The following is a 19,662-nucleotide window of genomic DNA, read 5'->3' as shown; positions in this document are numbered from 1 at the left end:
ACAATTTAATGAACAACATATTTAAGGCTCTACCCGTGGCGCATGGAGATGAGCTGTTTGACCATTGTTGTCATTTTTGACACCAGCAGCAATTAAATATTTTATAGAGTGTATGTGTCGCATTTATGTAGTAATATATCAAACCTTTCGACAAAATATGGGGGGGGGAAACACGTTAGCTAAACAGCTGTAGCGCTGCCTGGAAGCGGAAGTAGTGCGTGCGCGCTCTCTGGCTCCGCGAGAACCCGAGCAGACGGGAAGTCGAAAGACGGAAGAAAGGACGCCGAAGCTAAACTTGCCAACTTGTAGCCGACGGCCGATGATTGTACACAATGTTACAAAGGAAGTTGTGACTTATTTCGACCATCGAATTAGTGCGCCAAACCATAGCCGCCCCCACCATCATTTCTCCACACGACGCGGTGACTCCGCCAGTTTGCAAACAGGCACTTCGCCTTGCTTCAACTCGGCCACAAAGTCACTTTTTTTTTTTTTTTTTTTTTTTTTGGGGGGGTTAGTGGGGTATTTTCAAACGACTTCCAAGTGCACTGAAACAATACCAGCACACTACTTGGCTTCCTCGCTCAAAGTTTCTCCTTGTGGGGGGGGCAAGTTGGCTCCCGAGGCCTAGGCGAGCGAGGAGGGTTACAAGTGTGAAGACCGCGGCCGACAAGGCACTCACTCGGCGCTCCAAACATGTCGGCCCAGGCTCAGATGCGAGCGATGCTGGACCAGCTCATGGGGACGGGGAGAGACGGTAAGCGCGACTGCCGTGTTGTCGGTTCGTCGCTACAGCGTCTCATCAAATGGCAGGAGTTTATTTTGTGTGCTAACATTAGCATGCGTGCTATAGAGTTTGTGTAGGCGCTAGCGTTAGCTCGATTGCTAAGCAGCTCTCGCATGCTTTGCCAGTCAAGCTAGCCGACATGAGGCTAGTTAGCTACCTGTTGTTCGCATGTCAAGTATTAAAGTTGGGTTTAAAATATCGCTGAAACATTGTGTGGGTTATTTTGTTGACTGCTCCGCTTGGGGCTTCATTCATTTTTCGCAGGCTCCTGCACGGTAATTGCATTGTGTGACTCTACAGTCTGCACCTAAATTATAGATTGCGAAATACTAAAGCCATGCTGTGGTAAATTCACACAAGCCCTTGTATTAATGTAGAACAAACAGTAACATTGAGGATGGAATAAGCTCATTTAAAATCTAAATAAGAAAAACTGAATGTTTAGATGTTGCATGTGAGCATAGAGCAAGTAATAAATATACATTTGTTTATGCTACAGTAATATTTATATAATTAATGAAAAGTGAAAAGTATAATATTGAATGTGATGTAATGATAAAGATGTAGATGTGTGTTGTAATGTAGTCTAATTAGTATATATTCTTTTGTACAATTAGTGCAAAGTATAATACCGACAGTGTTGTATCATGACACGTCGTACAGTTGTGAGTTACAGTACACTGGGGAGCGGATCACTCTTAAGTGTCGTTTTTTGTCTTTTAATAGGAGACACTATGAGACAAAGAATCAAATTCTCAGATGACCGGGTGTGCAAAAGTCACCTTTTGGATTCCTGTCCTCATGACATTCTGTCAGGCACTGTGAGTATCACACACACGCGCGCACACGCATGCAAGCACCAATGGTCTTGTCATTAATTATCAGTCTGACAAAGTTTAAGGCAGATGTTTTGATTAGTTTGATGTCTGCTGCAATCCTCTGGAAGTGAACTGGAAAAAAAATGTTGCCAAAGTTTGAGAGCAGTACTCGTCTTTGATTTCCAGATGTTTGTATTTCATGTTCAGTTTGGCAAGCTTCTTTATTCTTGTGCATTCATTCCACCCAAAGAGACGTTCTTTTTTTTTTTTTTTTTTTTTAAGCGGAACATCAAACTCCCGAGCAGATTAGCATATCATAGCCATTTCATTTTTAAAGATAAAACTCTTTTGACCACACCAGACTCATTTCAGAAGTTGTATTGGCCTTAACAAATCACTCTGTTCCACCTGTACTGTATCTAATGAGCTTGTGTGAATGCTGGTTTTGACACACTTCCCATTTGTTCTGACCCTGTAGAGAATGGACCTGGGGGAGTGCGTGAAAGTCCATGACCTGGCCCTCAGAGCAGACTTCGAGATTGCCTCCAAGGACCAGGAATACTTCTTTGAGCTTGACGTGAGTCATTAAGTCTACTATGGGAATATCGTGCCGCCATATCCATTGTCGCTTATCAAAGCTACAGTGAACTTTTTCATCTGTTATGCTTCTCTAGTAACAGTGGTTAAAGTGCCTGTAAAGTGAAACTGAAAATATCTTATAGATTTGACAGACAGCAAAGAAGAGTATTGTGAACAAGCCTGCCAAATTAAAAACATTGACAAGTGCATGAAATCAGGCTTCAAAATGGTGAAGAATTGAGACATTCTCTCGGCTAAATGTGCGGAAAATATGCTCCGCTCGACTTTTACTTGTCACTCAAATACATTTTTACGTCTAGCATATGCCTCCGCGTGTTTGAGCCAGGAAAATATATCCTGGACTATATCCCACTGAGTCATCGTAGGGCTTTTCCATGGCGTAACAACCCGGTGCTAGCTCGTCGGCGAACAGGCTTCTGGACTGGCGACCGTGTCGTCCAATACGTCGCCGCCTCGCTTGGAGTTGTGTGTGGGTTGAAGTAACAGACACTTCAGGGAAAGTTAACCGTTAATTAAACACAGCGGCACACTTTATTCAGCCTGTGGCTCACACTGCAGACATTTGAGCACATACTTCCTGCTAGTTAGAAAGCCATAATGCGTTGCGTTTGATAGCCGAATAAGGCAAAAACTTGAGAATTTAAATAAAGACACCGAGCTGTTCTGTAAATTCTGACACCCAGGGAAGATCATTTTTTGATAATATTCTTACTGTCAGGTGAGTATGACAGTGTTAGTTTTTGTTTGTTGAGTTGAAAACTACAAACTTTACCTTTCACACTATAGCTCAACAATTTAGTAATACATTGTTCTGTTCCCAGTGTTTGCATGTTTTTAGCAATTATCTTAAAGCATACTGTATATAACGTATTTAGAAACAAATCTCTGAATTCGCTTTACAGGGTCTTTAACTTTGTTCTACCCTTCTTTTAATGATGACTGTCAAAAAGTTGCAGTTTCAGCACATTAGTAGCACATTCCACTTTAATCAATTGTTATTAATGATAAGATTTGTGTTTACGAGTGATGCAGCAAAATGAAAATTCTTGGCTTAAACCGAAAAACCAAAATGAGGAAACTAAGGCGATTTTAGTATGCTGACAGCATATTTATATTTCCATCATTTCCAGTGGTAAACATTGCTTAGAAATCCGGGCGGCTTGGAGTGACCGGCGTCCTAGAAGAGCTAATATTTGATTTTATAAGTTCCACTGTACTTTACAGCTATATAATGGGCAAAGTAACAAAATCAATTTTGCATGTTGGTTTGCAGGCTGCTGAGCACCTTCAGTCTTTTATCGCCGACTGTGACCGCCGGACCGAACTGGCCAAGAAGAGATTAGCAGAGACTCAAGACGAGATCAGTGCTGAAGTAACCGCAAAGGTGACCACTGCGGGTTTAATTAACGCTTCTCCTTTATTGCTCAGTGACTGTTTTTCTCAGTCTTTCTGTCTCAAAGGTGTTCTCTGTCAATTGACTGTCTGTTGTCGTACTAGAGCGGCTCTAATTAGCGGAGACAAATTCCTTGTGTGTTTTTGGGACATACTTGGCAAATAAAGATGATTCTGATTCTCTAATCAAAACCAACCAATTAGCTGCATTCATTGCAACACTAAATTTCATCTGTGTGTCATGGTTAGGCCGAACGTGTCCACGAGTTGAACGAGGAGATCGGGAAGCTGCTTGCCAGCGCCGAGCAGCTCGGAGGCGAGGGCAACGTAGACGAGGCCCAACAGTTGCTCGAAAAGGTGGAGAAGACCCGCATCTTGAAGAAAGAAGCAGAGGTCAGGAGATAGGACGACCGCTTTAACTGTTAATGGCCAGCAATATTAAAGTGCTTCTCAATTACAATGTTCTGTTATCTCCTCTTTGTTTTCTTCCAGGATATTTACAGAAACTCAATGCCAGCCTCCAGTTTTCAGCAGCAAAAACTGCGCGTATGTGAAGTGTGCTCCGCCTACTTGGGCCTCCATGACAACGATCGGCGTCTTGCTGACCACTTTGGGGGAAAACTTCACCTGGGCTTCATTGAAATCCGCGAGAAACTTGAAAAGCTCAGGGTAAGGAGCTTCGCTGGAACCACACATGCAGCCGACACATTTTGGATGTTCACTAGAACACTGTTGGCCAATCTTTATTGAGCAAGTCACATATTTAACATTTGAAAAATCTCACAGCACACAATAAGCACATAGACTGAAAGACTGTAAGAAAAATCTCTCCTGTTTAGTTGGCCACAAAACTCATATACTCATAGGAATTGAAGAAAGACCGAGCGCTTCGGCAGCTCTCAATTTATTGTTGTTGTTTTCTGCCTTTCCTGCTTGAAATCTAATCTATCTAATGTTCAGTGTTTCTGAACAACGATGGTTTATTTCTGCTCCCATTTCTGCTTTAAATGTAGAAAGCAGTTGTGGAGAAACAAGAAAAAATGCGAACAAAACGCAGAGAGGAACGGGAACGAGACGACGAGCGGGATAGGCAGTGGGATGTTGATCGGGAACGCGAAAGGGAGAGAGAGAAGGAGAGAGAGAAGGAGCGAGAGTGGGAGCGAGAACGAGAGCGGGAGCGAAGGAGGTAGGAGGTCCCCGACCGCCATTACCGTGTCCTGCCATCAGCTACAATACACTCTTAGCTATCGTGTGTTCCTATTCAGGTCGCGATCCAGAAGCGGAGACCGATACAGGTATAACGGCTCCGTTCTTGTAATCTGACTTGTGAATTAAACTGCCTTTTGGAGAATTATGTTAAGTACAAACACCACCGCGTGATGTTTGACTCGTTTCTCCACGGTAAAATGTAGGGATGGCGGGGGCAGTTCGTCCTCCCACCGGTCAAGACGCCACCGCTCCTCTCGTTCTAGAGAGGAGGGCGGGGACCGCGATCGGGAGCGAGAGAGGAGGCATCGACACAAGGACAGACACCGCTCTCACTCGCACTCTCACAGGCACAAGAGAAAAAGGTGAGACGACCACTGGAACATTGAAAACCTTTCCTTGAAGAGTGGCATACTCTCTTCAGCAGTGGAACTTCTCAGTCAAACAATCCATTAAGGGATGGCAAATACAATTTATATAAAAAGTCTACATATCCCAATTGAAAGAGTAGGGTTTTTTTGAGAGGGGATGAATAAACAACTGGGATAATAGGGTTGCACACGTGTGCACACCCTTTTACAACTGGGGATGTGGCTACGTTCAGAATTACCCAATCACATTCAGGCATGTTGAAAGGGATTCTGCACACACCTGCCACCATTTCAAGTGCCTCCGATTAACCTCCAATAAAGCTCAGCTGTTCTAGTAGTATTTTATAGCAAAAACAATTGGCATTTGAACAAGGGTGTGTAGAACTTTAATACCCACTGTATATACAGGGTGTCCATGATGTCTGGAAATAATAATTTTTTTTAAAATGTGTAGATCAGGGGTGTCAAACATAATCTGGCCCGCAAGATGAATTTGAAAGTGAAAAAAAATACCTTTAGGGTCGGGATAATTTTGATGATTATTCCACTCATCTAGAAAATGGAGTGAAATAAATTAATAGATCTTCATAAATTGATTTAATTTTCAGTGGAAGAATATATTTTTCAGTTCCAAATACCTGTGCCTTCAAAAACAATCAGTGTGGTCAGTTATTAAACACACACATAGATAATAAAATTGATGCAAAAAAAACATAAATAATCTTAAGAAATCGGAATTGTTTTGTTAAATCATAAAAATATATGAATGTACTTGTATAGCTTTGCATTAAAACAAAAGGGACACATTTATTAAGTATGCTATGATTTTACTGGTCTGGCCTGCTTGACATCAAATGTTTCTTCTGAGCGACAATGAGTTTGACACCCCTGGCGCCGATATTGATGCACCTTGATTTGGGCATCATTTACTCCCAACAGGCCCTGTGATTGGCTGCTGCCAGTCACGGGTTTACCCCGCCTCTCAGCCAAAGTCAGTTGGGATAGGGTCCAGCTCACCTCTGACCCTGATGAGAATATAGAAATTGGGTGGATGGATGGTTCCCAACAGTTCCCAAACTTAAAGTGGGAAGTAAATTGTAAAGAGACATCGTGTGGACACCCTGTAAATGCAAATCTGTTCCAGATACTACATATTGTCACTATTATAAAACATTTTTTGAGTGTACAGGTGTGTTTTATTCTTAACTGTCAGACAAGTGTATAAACAAGTTAATTACTGCTAATAGTACAATGTAATTTTTTTTTGATGCAACCAGTTGGAGGACTATGGCTTGGAAGGCAAGTCCTCTCATGTTAAGGCTTGACACATTGTCTACTTAGTCATCGTGTACTCAGCAGACGAGTAGCCTACCACTTTCCACTGACAAGTTCAAAATCAGGTTCTGTGGTCAGTGTCAGTGATTTGCGGGTCACAAAATACGAGTACACCTTGTGAACCTGTCCCTAAGAGCGCTCGTCTTGCAACAGGTCCTCCGGAGAAAGATCGTCGCACACCTGCGACGTAGAGCCTTCACTCCCTCAGGAGCGCAGTCAGGAGGAATGGCGTGACAACAGGGCGGAGTACAAAGACTGGGAGGACCGGGAGAGGTCCACCTCCCCAGACATGGCGAGGGAGCGGGAGCGGGAGAGATCCCTGTCTTTAGAGAGGGACCGACATTCCAGCTCCGAGGAGCGGGAGTCGGGAGAGATTTAACGAGGACAAAGGAGCAGGACGGGGCACGTCTCTTGGTGTCAATCCATTGTTTTGTTCAAGGATAATGGAGACATGAGTTCATATTCAAAGTGGCATTTGTACATTAGAAGTGTGGAAAGTTAATATGGGAATGTTGGGATGTTCTCAAGTTAACAGACAGCAACTTTCATGCGACATTCAAATAAGAGTGGCGTACATTGAAGTACATTTTATTTCTCTACGCCAGCAGTTATTTTGACGTTGCGAGGACGTCTGTTTTAACTTTGCACCAAACAAGTGCTGATTTTGTTATTAGTTCAACAATCATTGTCTCTTTTTCCATTAGAACTATTAAGTTTCAGTAGGTGTGGCTTACAGGGTTTGGAAATATTAATGATGCATAACCACTACAGTACGTTTTGATCGAGACCAACAGAAGGCACTTCTATTTGTCCTTTTGTTTACCGCCTTCAAGCCATTTTGAAAATTTGGTTCTGGCATTGAATTGGCCTTTAATTTCAGATACAAAATGCTTTGAAATTCAACTTAGCGAGTCATCAAACTGCCATTCTCCGTATCTGAAGTGACATGATATGCATGTTTACATCCTAACATGAGGCAGAGAGGCGTGCTATGACTGCAGGGGGGGGGGGGGGCTTCTACTTTGCTGTGCTGCCAAAAAAGTGTAATAAACTTTCTGCTTGATATGCAATGTTGTTACATAGACATCTTTTTGCTGCCCTTTTAAATAAAATGTCAACAGGTTGGTGCTTTGTACCTTTACAGCATTGTAGGGAATTTAGAATGGATCTAAAACTAAATGTTTATTGGATGAATTTGAAATTGACTGCTTTTAACTGGTTTTGACATTTATTACCCAGTCAAGGATAAAGTGCGTTTTGTCATTCAGAATTAAGTACCGTATAGTACAAACTGCAATTCCAATTAAGTTGTGATGTTGTGTAAAATGTAAATAATAATAGTGATTTGCAAATCCTTTTCACCCTATAGTTAATTGAATGCACTGACAAGCCAAGATCTTTAATGTTAAAAATGATCAACGTTAGTTTTAAAAACAGGTTTTGGAGCAACATCTGCTGCCATCCAAGCAATGTCTTTTTCGGGGACGTCCCTGCTCTTTTCAGCAAGACAACGGCAAGCCACATTTTGCACGTTACAACAGTGGCTTCGTAGTGACACCAGTCTAGACCCGTCTACCATTTAAAATGTGCAGCGCATTATGAAGTGCAAAGTATGACAACGGAGAACCTGGACTGTTGAGCAACTGAAGTTCTACATCAAGCAAGAATGGAAAAGAATTCCACCTGCAAAGGTTCAACAATTGGTATCCTCCGTTCCCAAATGCTTATTGAGTGTTAAAAGGAAAGGTGATGTTACACAGTGGTAAACAGGAATCTCAGCGTTTTTAGCATCAAATTCGAAATGAGTGAATATTTGCAAAAAGACCCAAGTTTATCAATTTGAACATTATCTTGTATTTGTGGTGTTTTCAGTTGAATATAGGTTGAAAGGGATTTGCAAATCATTGTATTCCGTCTTTATGTTTTATACAACGTCCCAATTTTATTGGAATTGGGGGTTTGTACATGACTGCGTACCGGCGGCCACAAATTGGGGACGATGTCGTGCACTTTTCGGCCTCTGGGTGGCAGTGAGTGTTAAAAAAAACAAAAAACGAAACGTAATGACGTCATGCGTATTTGGAAAAGAAGCGGGCACGGAAGAAAATGGCGCATGGTTGTCACTAGTACTGCAAAATAATTCATACTTCAGGAAAGAAGACCTTTAACAACGTGGTCGCATTTGGCTCACCATGTCGTTGCTGAACCCGTTTAGTAGGCGGCCTGCTTTGAACACCGCTAGTATATTGGTAAGTCTTACTTTAAAGCTTTATTTGCAGCTATCAGAATTTAGTGTGCCAGTGTCGCGAAAGTGTTTTTAAGTGCATTGAGTCCACAGGAACGAGTTTAATCAAAATCTAAATGTGAACAGTTCTCCTGCGTAGTGCAGTATTTAAAGCAAAACTATTTTAACATAAATTAGGTAAGAATTGGTCTTCTGAAAAGTCTACACTTTTCAGTATCCATTATTCTCATCTATTGAGATGCTGTTATTTAATTCAGATTAATTATAATGAAGTTTAGCTTGATTGTAAACCATGTAGAAACTGAAAAATGCATCAAAAGCTGCATTTCCTACTTATTTTCCTTTGGGCTTGTCCCTCTAGGGGTCGCCACAGCGCGTCATCCTTTTCGATGTAAGCCTATCTGTTTAAACCGACCGGTGTTATGGTCTTCCGGGTTTGTTACACCACGTGAATAAAGCCGCTGACGCGATTTGACAAACACTGAGCTACGGCCTGACCAATCACCGTTAAGAGAAGGCGGGGCTTACCTTTAACCAAACGTCATGCCATCTATGCAGTGGTTCTCAAACTTTTTGCACCAAGTCTTCATTTCCTTTGGGCTTGTCCCTTTAGGGTTCGCCACAGCGCGTCATCCTTTTCCATATAAGCCTATCTCCTGCATCCTCCTCGAACACCAACTGCCCTCATGTCTGCTCCGGACGGTTGACCCCAAGTATTTCAAGTCCTCCACCCTTGCTATCTCTTTTACCTGTACCCTCACTCTTCCCCCACCACCCCGCTCATTCATGCACATATATTCTGTTTTACTTCGGCTAATCTTCATTCCTCTCCTTTCCAGTGCACGCATCCATCTTTCTAACTGTTCCTCCACCTGCTCCCTGCTTTCACTGCAGATCACAATGTCTTCTGCAAACATCATGATCCACGGGGATTCCAGTCTAACCTCATCTGTCAGCCTATCCATCACCACTGCAAACAGGAAGGGGCTCAGGGCTGATCCCTGATGCAGTCCCACCTCCACCTTAAATTTGTCTGTCACACCTACAGCACACCTCACCTCTGTTCTGCTGCCCTCGTACATGTCCTGTATTATTCTAACATACTTGTCTGCCACTCCAGACCGCCGCATGCACTACCACAGTTCCTCTCTGGGTACTCTGTCATAGGCTTCCTCTAGATCTACAAAGACATAATGTAGCTCCTTCTGACCTTCTATGTACTTTTCCATCAACATCCTCAAGGCAAATAATGCATCTGTGGTACTCTTTCTGGGCATGAAACCATACTGTTGCTCGCAAATACTCACTTCTGTCGAGTCTAGCCTCCACTACGGTTTCCCATAACTTCATTGTGTTGCTCATCAACTTTATTCCTCTATAGTTCCAACAGCTCTGCACATCACGCTTGTTCTTAAAAATGGCCACCAGCACACTTTTCCTCCATTTCTCAGGCATCTTCTCATGCGCTAGAATTCTATTGAACAAGCTGGTGAAAAACCCCACAGCCACCTCTCCTAGATGCTTCCATACCTCCACAGGAATGTCATCAGGACCGACTGCCTTTCCATTTTTCATCCTCTTTAATGCCTTTCTAATTTCCCCCTTACTAATCATTGCCACTTCCTGGTCCACCACACTTGCCTCTTCTACTCTCCCTACTCTCTCATTTTCCTCATTCATCAACTCCTCGAAGTATTCTTTCCATCTATCAAGCACGCTACTGGCACCAGTCAACATATTTCCATCTCTATCCTTAATCACCCTAACCTGCTGCACATCCTTCCCATCTCTATCCCTCTGTCTGGCCAGCCTGGATAGATCATTTTCTCCTTCTTTAGTGTCCAACCTGGGATACATGTCATCATAAGGCTCTTGTTTGGCCTTTGCCACCTCTACCTTTGCCCTATGTCGCATCTCAATGTATTCCTTTCTCCTCTCCTCTGTCCTCTCAGTGTCCCACTTCTTCCTAGCTAATCTTTTTCCTTGTATGATTTCCTGTACTGTGAGGTTCCACCACCAAGTCTCCTTCTCTCCTTTCCTGCCAGAAGATACCCCAAATACTCTCCTTCCTGCCTTTCTGCTCTGCCTTTGTCTTCCTAAACTTCCTCCCCACCACTAGAGTCATCTTACACACCACCATCCTATGCTGTCTAGCCACACCCTCCCCTACCACTACCTTCCAGTCGGTAACCTCCTTCAGATTACAGCGTCTGCACAAAATGTAACCCACCTGCGTGCTTCTACCTCTGCTCTTGTAGGTCACCCTATGTTCCTGCCTCTTCTGGAAAAAAGTGTTCACTACAGCCATGTCCATCCTTTTTGCAAAGTCTACCACCATCTGTCCCTCCAAGTTCCTTTCCTTGATGCCGTATTTACCCATCACTTCTTCATCACCCCTATTTCCTTCATCAACATGTCAATTACAATCTGCACCAATCACGACTCTCTCTCTGTCTGGGATGCTCAGAACTACTGCGTCTAGCTCCTTCCAGAATTTCTCTTTCACCTCTAGGTCACATCCTACCTGTGGGGCATAGCCACTAATCACATTATACTTAACACCCTCAATTTCAAGTTTCAGCCTCATCACTCAATCTGATACTCTTTTCACCTCAAAGACATTCTTAGCCAACTCTTCTTTTAAAATAACCCCGACTCCATTTCTTTTCCCAACTACACCATGGTAAAATAATTCAAACCCTGCCCCTAAACCTCTAGCCTTACTGCCTTTCCACCTGGTCTCCTGGACACACAATATATCAACCTTTCTCCTAATCATCATGTCTACCAACTCCCGAGATTTTCCTGTCATAGTCCCAACATTCAAAGTCTCCACATTCAGTTCTAGGCTCTGTGCTTTCCTTTTCTCTTTCTGCCGAAGAACCCGCTTTCCACCTCTTCTTTTTCTTCGACTTCGACCCACAGTAGCTGAGTTTCCACCGGCGGTTGACGGCGCCGGTGGCGGGCGTTGCTAACCCGGTCACAACCGCTCCGGTATGGAATTCTTTGGATGAACGCTCATATTCGTTTGGCAAAGTTTTAAGCCGGATGCCCTTCCTGACGCAACCCTCTGCATTTATATGGGCTTGGGACCGGCCTACAGTTTGCACTGGCTTGTGCCCCCCATAGGGCTCCATTAAAAGCTGCATTTCATACTAATACAGTATAAAGAGCACTGTGCATGTACACAATGTTCAAAGTTTTTGTGTAAATTGTAATGTACAGTGTTGATTACATCCATGCTCCTCCAGCATTGCTGTTTACATGTATTTTCTGGTGATGTAAACATGCTACAACACAGCAGTAGTGTTGCTGCAGTGACATTAACCTTCATTCATTGTTTACACAATGGTAGTGGGGTGCCAAAGGTCAGTGACGTGATTGGTGAGGCACTGACTAGTCACGTGACGTCTGAAGCTCTATGAAGCTCAACTCAACACTGCCACATGCTCGTTGTGGCACCGTACATACCAGACTCCACTGTGCACCTTTAGTGGCTTTTCTGGTCGATAAGAAAGACTAAATGTCACACACACACAACAGACAGTCTGTTAAATGTCAGTAAGAGCAGTACATGTGTGATAAAACGTATATTATTGGGCGTGTAATGAGGAAACACCAATGTCTCTTGTGTGAAGCCACGGACCAATCACAGCCTGCCTGAATGGATGTGTGCGTGGTCTCCTGAAGCATCATGGGAGCGATGACTCAACGTGACTCGTAGCTGCGCTTCCTATGCATTTGAACAGGAAATATGAAAATTCAGCTATTTTAATGATGAAATCATTCAAATTATTGGATTGAAAAATTCTATGTAAAGCACGGACCAGAGAACTAAAATGGAACAATTTAATGTAATCATAAGGGTTTTTTTACTATTCACATGCAGTGGAAAGGAAAGACCACCAGGGGGCACAACACATCAAAATAACGATTATATAAACATTAAAGAGTTATATCGTACGGTAGACAATTTTATATCACACTGTGAGTTATATCGTTACATCGCACAATTAAATTTTTCTATTGCATTATTGATAGACTAGGCTGTTAAAACCTACGTACAAATTTGGTTTCTCTGTCATAAACTTGGGATCCCCTGTATTAAGTACTGAACGAAAATATAAATGCAATATGAGGTGATCGTGGATGAATGGCACAAGAATGGGCCTCAGGATCTCATCACAGTGTCTCTGTGCATTCAAATGTACGCCTGCACATACCATAACCCCAGCGCCACCATTTGCCACTCGATCCACAACATTAAGTCAGCAAATACTCATCCGCACGACGCCGCACGCTGTCTACCATCTGCCCTGTCGAGAGAAACTGGGGTTCAGCAGCGACGAGAACACCTCTCCAAAGTGCCAGACGCCATCGAATGTGAGAATTAGCCCAGTCGAGTCAGTAACGACGACAAACTGTCAAAGTGATTGTTGCAGTACCTGTCCGGGTGGCTGGTCTCAGACGATGTTGGAGGTGAAGCTGCACTTGTTCTGTTGTTGTGAAGCCAGTTGGATGCACTGCCAAATTCTCTGAAAAGCCTTTGGATGTGCCTTATGGGAGAGAGAAGAACATCTAATTAACGGGCACCAACTCTGGTGGACATGGCTGGAGTCTGCACGCCAACCGCATGCTCCCACATAACTTGGGACATTTGTGTGATAAAACTGCAGCCAAAGCCACACCTGTGCGATAATCATGCCGTCTTATTAGCATTTTGATATGCCACATCTCCGTAAAGGAGAAGTGATCACTAACACAGATTTAGATTTGTGAACAATATTTGAGACATATAGGCCTTTTGTGTACAAAGAAAATGTAGATCTTTCAGTTCAGCTCATGAAAAAACTTGAGCCCCCCAAAAAAGTGTTGCGTTTATATTTTTGTTGAATTTAGTTTTTTCCCTGTCTTTAGATTTCCTAGTTTTTTGACATTGTTACAGTAAGTTAAAGCCGTTTCCTGCTGACTTTTTTTTTTTTTTTTTTATTCAGCTCGTGGAGAGAGAAGAAGAGTTTCAGCAGAGATTAGCTGAGGTTCTGGTGAAGGAGACAGCAGTCACGTTGAATGTGTGAGTTGTGCTTCATCCCCCAAACTGCTGATATTACTAGAAAATGCATTTTAATAGTCATTTTGGAGTCTCTGGCTAACTGAGCTGTGACTGTGTTCCGATTCAATAAAATGAACCATCATCGCCCTCACAAAGGATCTAATTGTTTTATGCTGCATTAGTTCTATCCTGCCCAATGGGCTGTATTTATATGGCTCTTTAGCAGCAGTGGGGCCACTTTATATGATCGTGGATGATGGCGGCTTGCAAATACACACTGCTAAGTGCCCCACTGTGCATCATTAGATGTTCTCAATGTCTTGTTCAAGGACACATTAAGAACCTCTCTCCTCATCTATCTCCTGAGCTGTGCCCCTAGTAATTCCTAATGAATTGTCAAGTGAGTCTGTATTGGTCAATGTTGGAGGTGGAGGAGCAATCTAAATCTCTGCCATTGGTGTACAACGAGACTTATTTGTTATGTTATTGGAATTTTCCAGTTTGAAGTGATTCTTATCAATGTTGTTTTTTTAAACAGGAGACTAGCAAAAAGTCTGCCTTTGCCCGCCGCGCACGAGCAGAGTCGCCCCAGGATAGACCTGGTGGTTTTTATCATCAACCTCACGTCAGACCTCAGGTATCTCTTTAAACCATGTCCCATGTCTTTGTGCTGTAATAACCTACGGAATATATAATTTAGAGACGTACTAATCAATTATAATGACAAAAAGTTTTATCAAAATGTTAGTTTAGTTGAGTCTGATACCCGTAGCATAGTGGAACAAGTGGTAAGAACATTTGCTCTGGCTTTTCTGTCGTTTTCATGTTCTCCTGGTGCTTACGTGGGGTTTCATCTCTTAGTTTTACACTGATATGACCATTATGTTATGTGAACTGAGCTTGCAATGGTGGCCTTCACTGTTTTTTGTTTTTTTTGGTCAGTCTGCAGTCTGCTGAAGCTTCCCTCAAGTATTTGGACCCTGAATATTTCCTTGGAAAAGTCTGCTTCATGGCCACCAACGGTACGTCAAAGTGGGGATAGCGCTCGTCTTTGCGCTTCACTATTTACCGTAATTTCTCGTGTATAATGCGCACCCATGTATAATACGCACCCCCAAAGTTGACCTCAAAATTCTGCAAAACCCTTCTACCTATGTATAATGCATTTTTACAATGCATGATTTTGCTTCTACCCATATGATCAAAACATGAAGCATTAGTATCTGTATTTTGTTAGTTTTTTCAAAGAATTATTCAAAGAAGTTAAACACCTTATTTGAACACACAATACTTTATTTTTATTTACTTACTCTTATTTTGAAATTTACAGCCCTACTTTTATTTAGTAAATGAGAAAACACAGTTGTGCTCATATGTTTGATTACACAGGCAGGATTTGTAAGATGTGTACAATTCTTTTAAGAAAACATGAAGGACCAGGCGAAACACATTTAATTTTATTTTAATGGGATTTAAATTCAACTGTCAAGCATTTCAGAAAAGCATTATCATTAAACAAAACATAACCATAAGGAAATTAATGATTGTTGTTGTTCAGTCATCAGTCGTATTAAGAACAAAACAATACTTCTCAATTGGTATGTAAACTTATGAGCACAATTGTACATATAGGCAGTCATATGTACCCCTGTCATATTGGAATGAAAGTGTAGTCTACACCTTTTTCATAACCTCTAGGTGGCATACTAGAATGAAGGTGTACAACTTTTTCATAACCTCTAGGGGGCGGTGGCATAGTGGAATGAAAGTGTACAGCTTTTTCATAACCTCTAGATGGCGGCATACATTGATCAAATGTGAAAGTCTTTTTCATTTTCTCTTATATCTATGTATAATGCGCACTATTGACTTTTGACAATTTTTGGGGATAAAAAATGCACCTTATACACGAGAAATTATGGTACCTCACTTTTCTGAGTCATTATTTGTGAAGGACAAAGCTGAAGTTCAACCTTTTGTTTTATGTCTCTTTGGTGACTCGTAGCACGCAACGCCGCCATTCCACCAGAGCGCCTGGACGCCCTCAGAGAACTGGCTGCGTCACTACACTGCACGCTGCTCTTTGCGGAGGATCAGGTTGGTGATAACTTTACTCATTCCGTACATACACTGTTAAAAAACTCAGAATCTTTATTAATCTACAAGCAGTGTTTTAAGTAGCAATCTTAAATTGCTAATTGTCATAAAAGTGTAAATATAAGTTATGAAAGTAACTTAAGTAAGTACTTAATACTTAAGTAAAGTATGAAATAAAAATCAAGCTAGTCACCCTGAACAGGAAAGTGTTACCTACTTGCAATTAGCGATTTCTTGTAGGTATTGCTGGGATAAGTAATTGGACGTACAACATGGCATCTGTTGGTGGAATGTATTTGTGTTAAAATAAAAAAAATAATAGTACCAATTTTAATAGGAATTTTATTTGTAATGCAATTTACATCAAACGAAAGATCTCAGTGCTGCAGTGCAACATAAAAAGATATAAGATTTGAAGCCATGGTCCATTTACAAGAGGCAAGGCATAAGTAAGAATCCAATATGTAATTGATATTGATATATTAGCCTCCCTGGTGAGGTCTATTCAGGGGTTCTGGAGACTAGGGTCCATCAAGAAGTCGAATCTCAGATTCAGGAGGAGTATTGTGGTTTTTGTCCTGGCCGTGGACCAGCTCTACACCCTCCTCAAGGGTGCATGGGAGTCCGCCCCAAGCTCGGTCATTCGGGACGGGCTCAGAGTCGAGCCGCTGCTCTTCCGCATCGAGAGGAGCCAGGTGATGTGGCTTAGGCATCTGTTTAGGATGGCCCCTAGACGCCTCCCTGGTGAGGTGTTCGGGCACGTCCCACCGAGAGGAAGCCCCGGGGATGACCCAGGACACGCTGAAGAGACTATGTCTCCCGGCTGGCTTGGGAACGCCTCGGGATCCCCTCGGAAGAGCTGGACGAAGTGGCTGGGGAGAGAGAAGTCTGGGCGTCCCTGCTAAAGCTACTACCCCAGCGACTTGACCTCGGATAAGCGGCAGTAAATGGATGGATGGACAATATGTGTATATATATATATATATTATTTATTTATTTATTCACAACAAATTGAGTTTAAACCCCAAAAGACTTGGAAAAATATGGCTACATTAAAAAATCTGTTAAAAGTAAGGAAAAATTGCAATTACCGTACAGATTTTCTGCCAAGATGAAAAGCAGAAATCCATTGACAATAAGGAGGAACAGTTTATTCAGGTGTGCCACAGGCCTCGAGTTGACACCTGTGTTGTAGAAGGTCACTGAGAGGAAGTGTCACAAGATTTGCTGATGTCACGCATAATGATGGTTTGAACTCCAAGTTTTGCTTGATTTGTGAGGCATATTTTCTGGAAATTTTGGTTGAACTCCAAATTGCTCCACTTTGGAGATTCCACTGAATTGGATTCTTACTTATTTTGACCATCTACTGGCAGACAATCTTAATGCATGTATTCATGTAGCCACCTAGTCTCTTGACGTTAGGGTAACATAGGGAGGAAAAAGTCTTCCGAAGGCTCGACTGTACTTTTTTTTCCCCAGAAGCCATCGCTTTCTTAGAGCATGTAAGCTTACAGGTGCAGCCCCTGAATTGGGAAATAGCTTTGAGGATTGCTCAAGATGGATCATCCAAGCAGGAAGAAAAGGGGAACACAAAGAGATTATTCCCAAAAGGAAGAGAGCTACCAAAAAAAAAAAGTACATCTACTGCTCAATTGATTTTAGTTCCTCTGCCGTGACAGCAGTCTTAATATTTGTCCCCCACAGACGGCAGATGGTGCGACCAACGCCTCGGAGAGACTGCTGACCATCCTGAAGGTGGCGGCCGGTCTCGTTCCCATGACGACGGCGCTCTATCTGTCTAACCTGATGATGTGCACAGTGCCCTCAGACAATAATGAAACGGATTTTGATTAGCTACTGCCACCGGACTGGCATGCTCTCTGACTTTTACATGATTATGTTCTCTGTAGTTGTACTCTGCCACCAGTGTTCAGTTCTTCATTTTATATTTTATATTTATGTATTCTCCTCTCCTCTCAGTTTTGGATCGAAACTGCACTGCATCATTCTGTGGGGCGTTTCTACTTGGTTACCTTATTGAGCTAAATGTCAAACCATTAAAAACACCTCATGGTATAATGCAGTTCTGTTCTGAGATAAGCTTGTTTAGCCTGTATGTATTTCTGGCCTAGCTGTCGCCAGCAGTTAAATAGAACGTGTAAGATAACATTTCCACATAAACTGATTTCTTCCCGTGAAAGAGGCTTTAAATGTCATCAAATATTTAACTGCAGTGCAGTGGTTGAGGACCCTGGGGGGACTTGTTGATGGCAGCCTTTGTGCCCTGTGTCACGTCTTCATCCTGCACTGAAGCATGCGCACGCTTGCTATTAATAGGTTATCATCACGGCAATTATCCGTCATCCATGTTCACGGTTTTGCAGCACGGTGCAAGAGACTGGAGGCACATGAAGGGCTGGGGAATCTTTGCTCTGAACTTTCTTTCACTTCAATCTTACGGTGAAAATTTGACTGATTAAAGGGGCGGCAAAAAAATCATTCAATGGCATTTTTCAAAACAATTTTCAAAGATCCACCTGGCTTCAAACGGGAATATTAAAACCGAAATGTCCTGAAAGGTGAAAATAAAAATTAATAAATAAATTCAAATATCAGTAGGTAGATGGACTTATCTCTGAGTCATTTAAAATAAAGGACTCAATAAAATTAGTGCTGTGCTGTGCTGTTTAAGCTCATTTTGTAAATGTCAACATAAAGTATTTAAATGCCCTTTTGCTCAAATTAGTTTTGTCCTTTGCTTGGCATGATTGTATTTATGTGAACTGACCGTGCAGTAGCGCCGTTTGCTTTTTTGTGGTACCGATCGTTAGTCTGCCCAAGCTTCTGTGGAGGAAACAAAAGAAAGAGTTTGGGTTTGGTCGAGTTTCTTTCTCTGTTGTAACAATTTTTCTTGCCAAATATTGAATTCTGTGTCATGGGAATATTTATAATGTGGAAATTACGCTGAATAATTTGACATTGGGATGGTTTCAATCAATTAACAAATGTGGACGGATGAATTCACTTGATAAAGATTTCAGTTGGAGATATTTGTTGAAAATGGGGAATTCTGGTAAAAGTGGGAAAACTGTGAAATTGAAAAATGGCTGCCCGCATGCCCTTAATGAGCTGAATATCCATGTTGGAAGTTGTCGCATGTCCAAAAAAATGTCAGGAATAACATTGCCACGAATAAAATGATTTCGTTTTCAAACGTTTGGATGGCATCAGATATTTAACCGCAGTGAGTGAGTGAGGACCCACGGGTGCGGTCATTGTGCCAGGTGTCACGTCTGCGTTCTGCACTGATCCAGCTTCACTATTAATAGGTTATCGTCATAGCAGTTATCCATCATTCAAGTTCACGTATGTGGAACCAGACATTTGGGGGTGGGGAGGGACAAGAGGGCCTGCGGAATGTTGCTGATGGTGTCAGCATTGTTGCTCTTTAGAAACGATCCAAAACATGTCAGTCGTTTAAGCAAGTCACCTTGCGTCCAACAAAAACATCTCAAGTTGGCTTTTTATTGTTGACTCAAAAAAAGCACAACTTTAACATCAGTTGTACTGCACCTTGAGTTTGTTTGTTTGTTTGGAATTATGGCGCTCATCAAACTTTTTGCTTTACTTGTCATCAAAAACGTAGTCTTCAGCAGGAAATTTTCGATGAATGGAGTAGTAACCAGCATCCATTGATCTAAAAATCTTTACTTGATGAACGTAACCTTTCTAATTGAGGTATAGATTTACCTCAATTA

The 19,662-nt window shown here is 42.1% G+C and overlaps 2 protein-coding genes across 2 annotated transcripts; both read left to right on the top strand.

Annotated features, from left to right (window-relative positions):
- zgc:158803 (LUC7 domain-containing protein) lies at positions 1–7,608 on the top strand. Its single transcript, XM_061771474.1, has 10 exons — positions 1–757; positions 1,514–1,608; positions 2,084–2,182; positions 3,479–3,589; positions 3,847–3,990; positions 4,090–4,266; positions 4,611–4,783; positions 4,863–4,892; positions 5,010–5,168; positions 6,663–7,608. Exons 1-10 carry the CDS (start codon positions 697–699, stop codon positions 6,886–6,888), a joined length of 1,275 nt encoding a protein of 424 aa, XP_061627458.1. The 5' UTR covers positions 1–696; the 3' UTR covers positions 6,889–7,608.
- Positions 7,609–8,565: 957 nt separating this feature from the next.
- On the top strand, positions 8,566–19,122 carry pane1 (proliferation associated nuclear element). Its single transcript, XM_061771475.1, has 6 exons — positions 8,566–8,758; positions 13,749–13,825; positions 14,343–14,441; positions 14,747–14,826; positions 15,810–15,901; positions 17,609–19,122. Exons 1-6 carry the CDS (start codon positions 8,702–8,704, stop codon positions 17,756–17,758), a joined length of 555 nt encoding a protein of 184 aa, XP_061627459.1. The 5' UTR covers positions 8,566–8,701; the 3' UTR covers positions 17,759–19,122.
- The last annotated feature ends 540 nt before the right edge of the window (positions 19,123–19,662 follow it).

The sequence above is a fragment of the Phyllopteryx taeniolatus genome, chromosome 4, assembly GCF_024500385.1.
Source record: "Phyllopteryx taeniolatus isolate TA_2022b chromosome 4, UOR_Ptae_1.2, whole genome shotgun sequence".
NCBI classification, from domain to species: Eukaryota; Metazoa; Chordata; class Actinopteri; order Syngnathiformes; family Syngnathidae; genus Phyllopteryx; species Phyllopteryx taeniolatus.
Note: the sequence above shows the minus strand (reverse complement) of the source record. Positions and strands in the feature narration are given on the sequence as shown.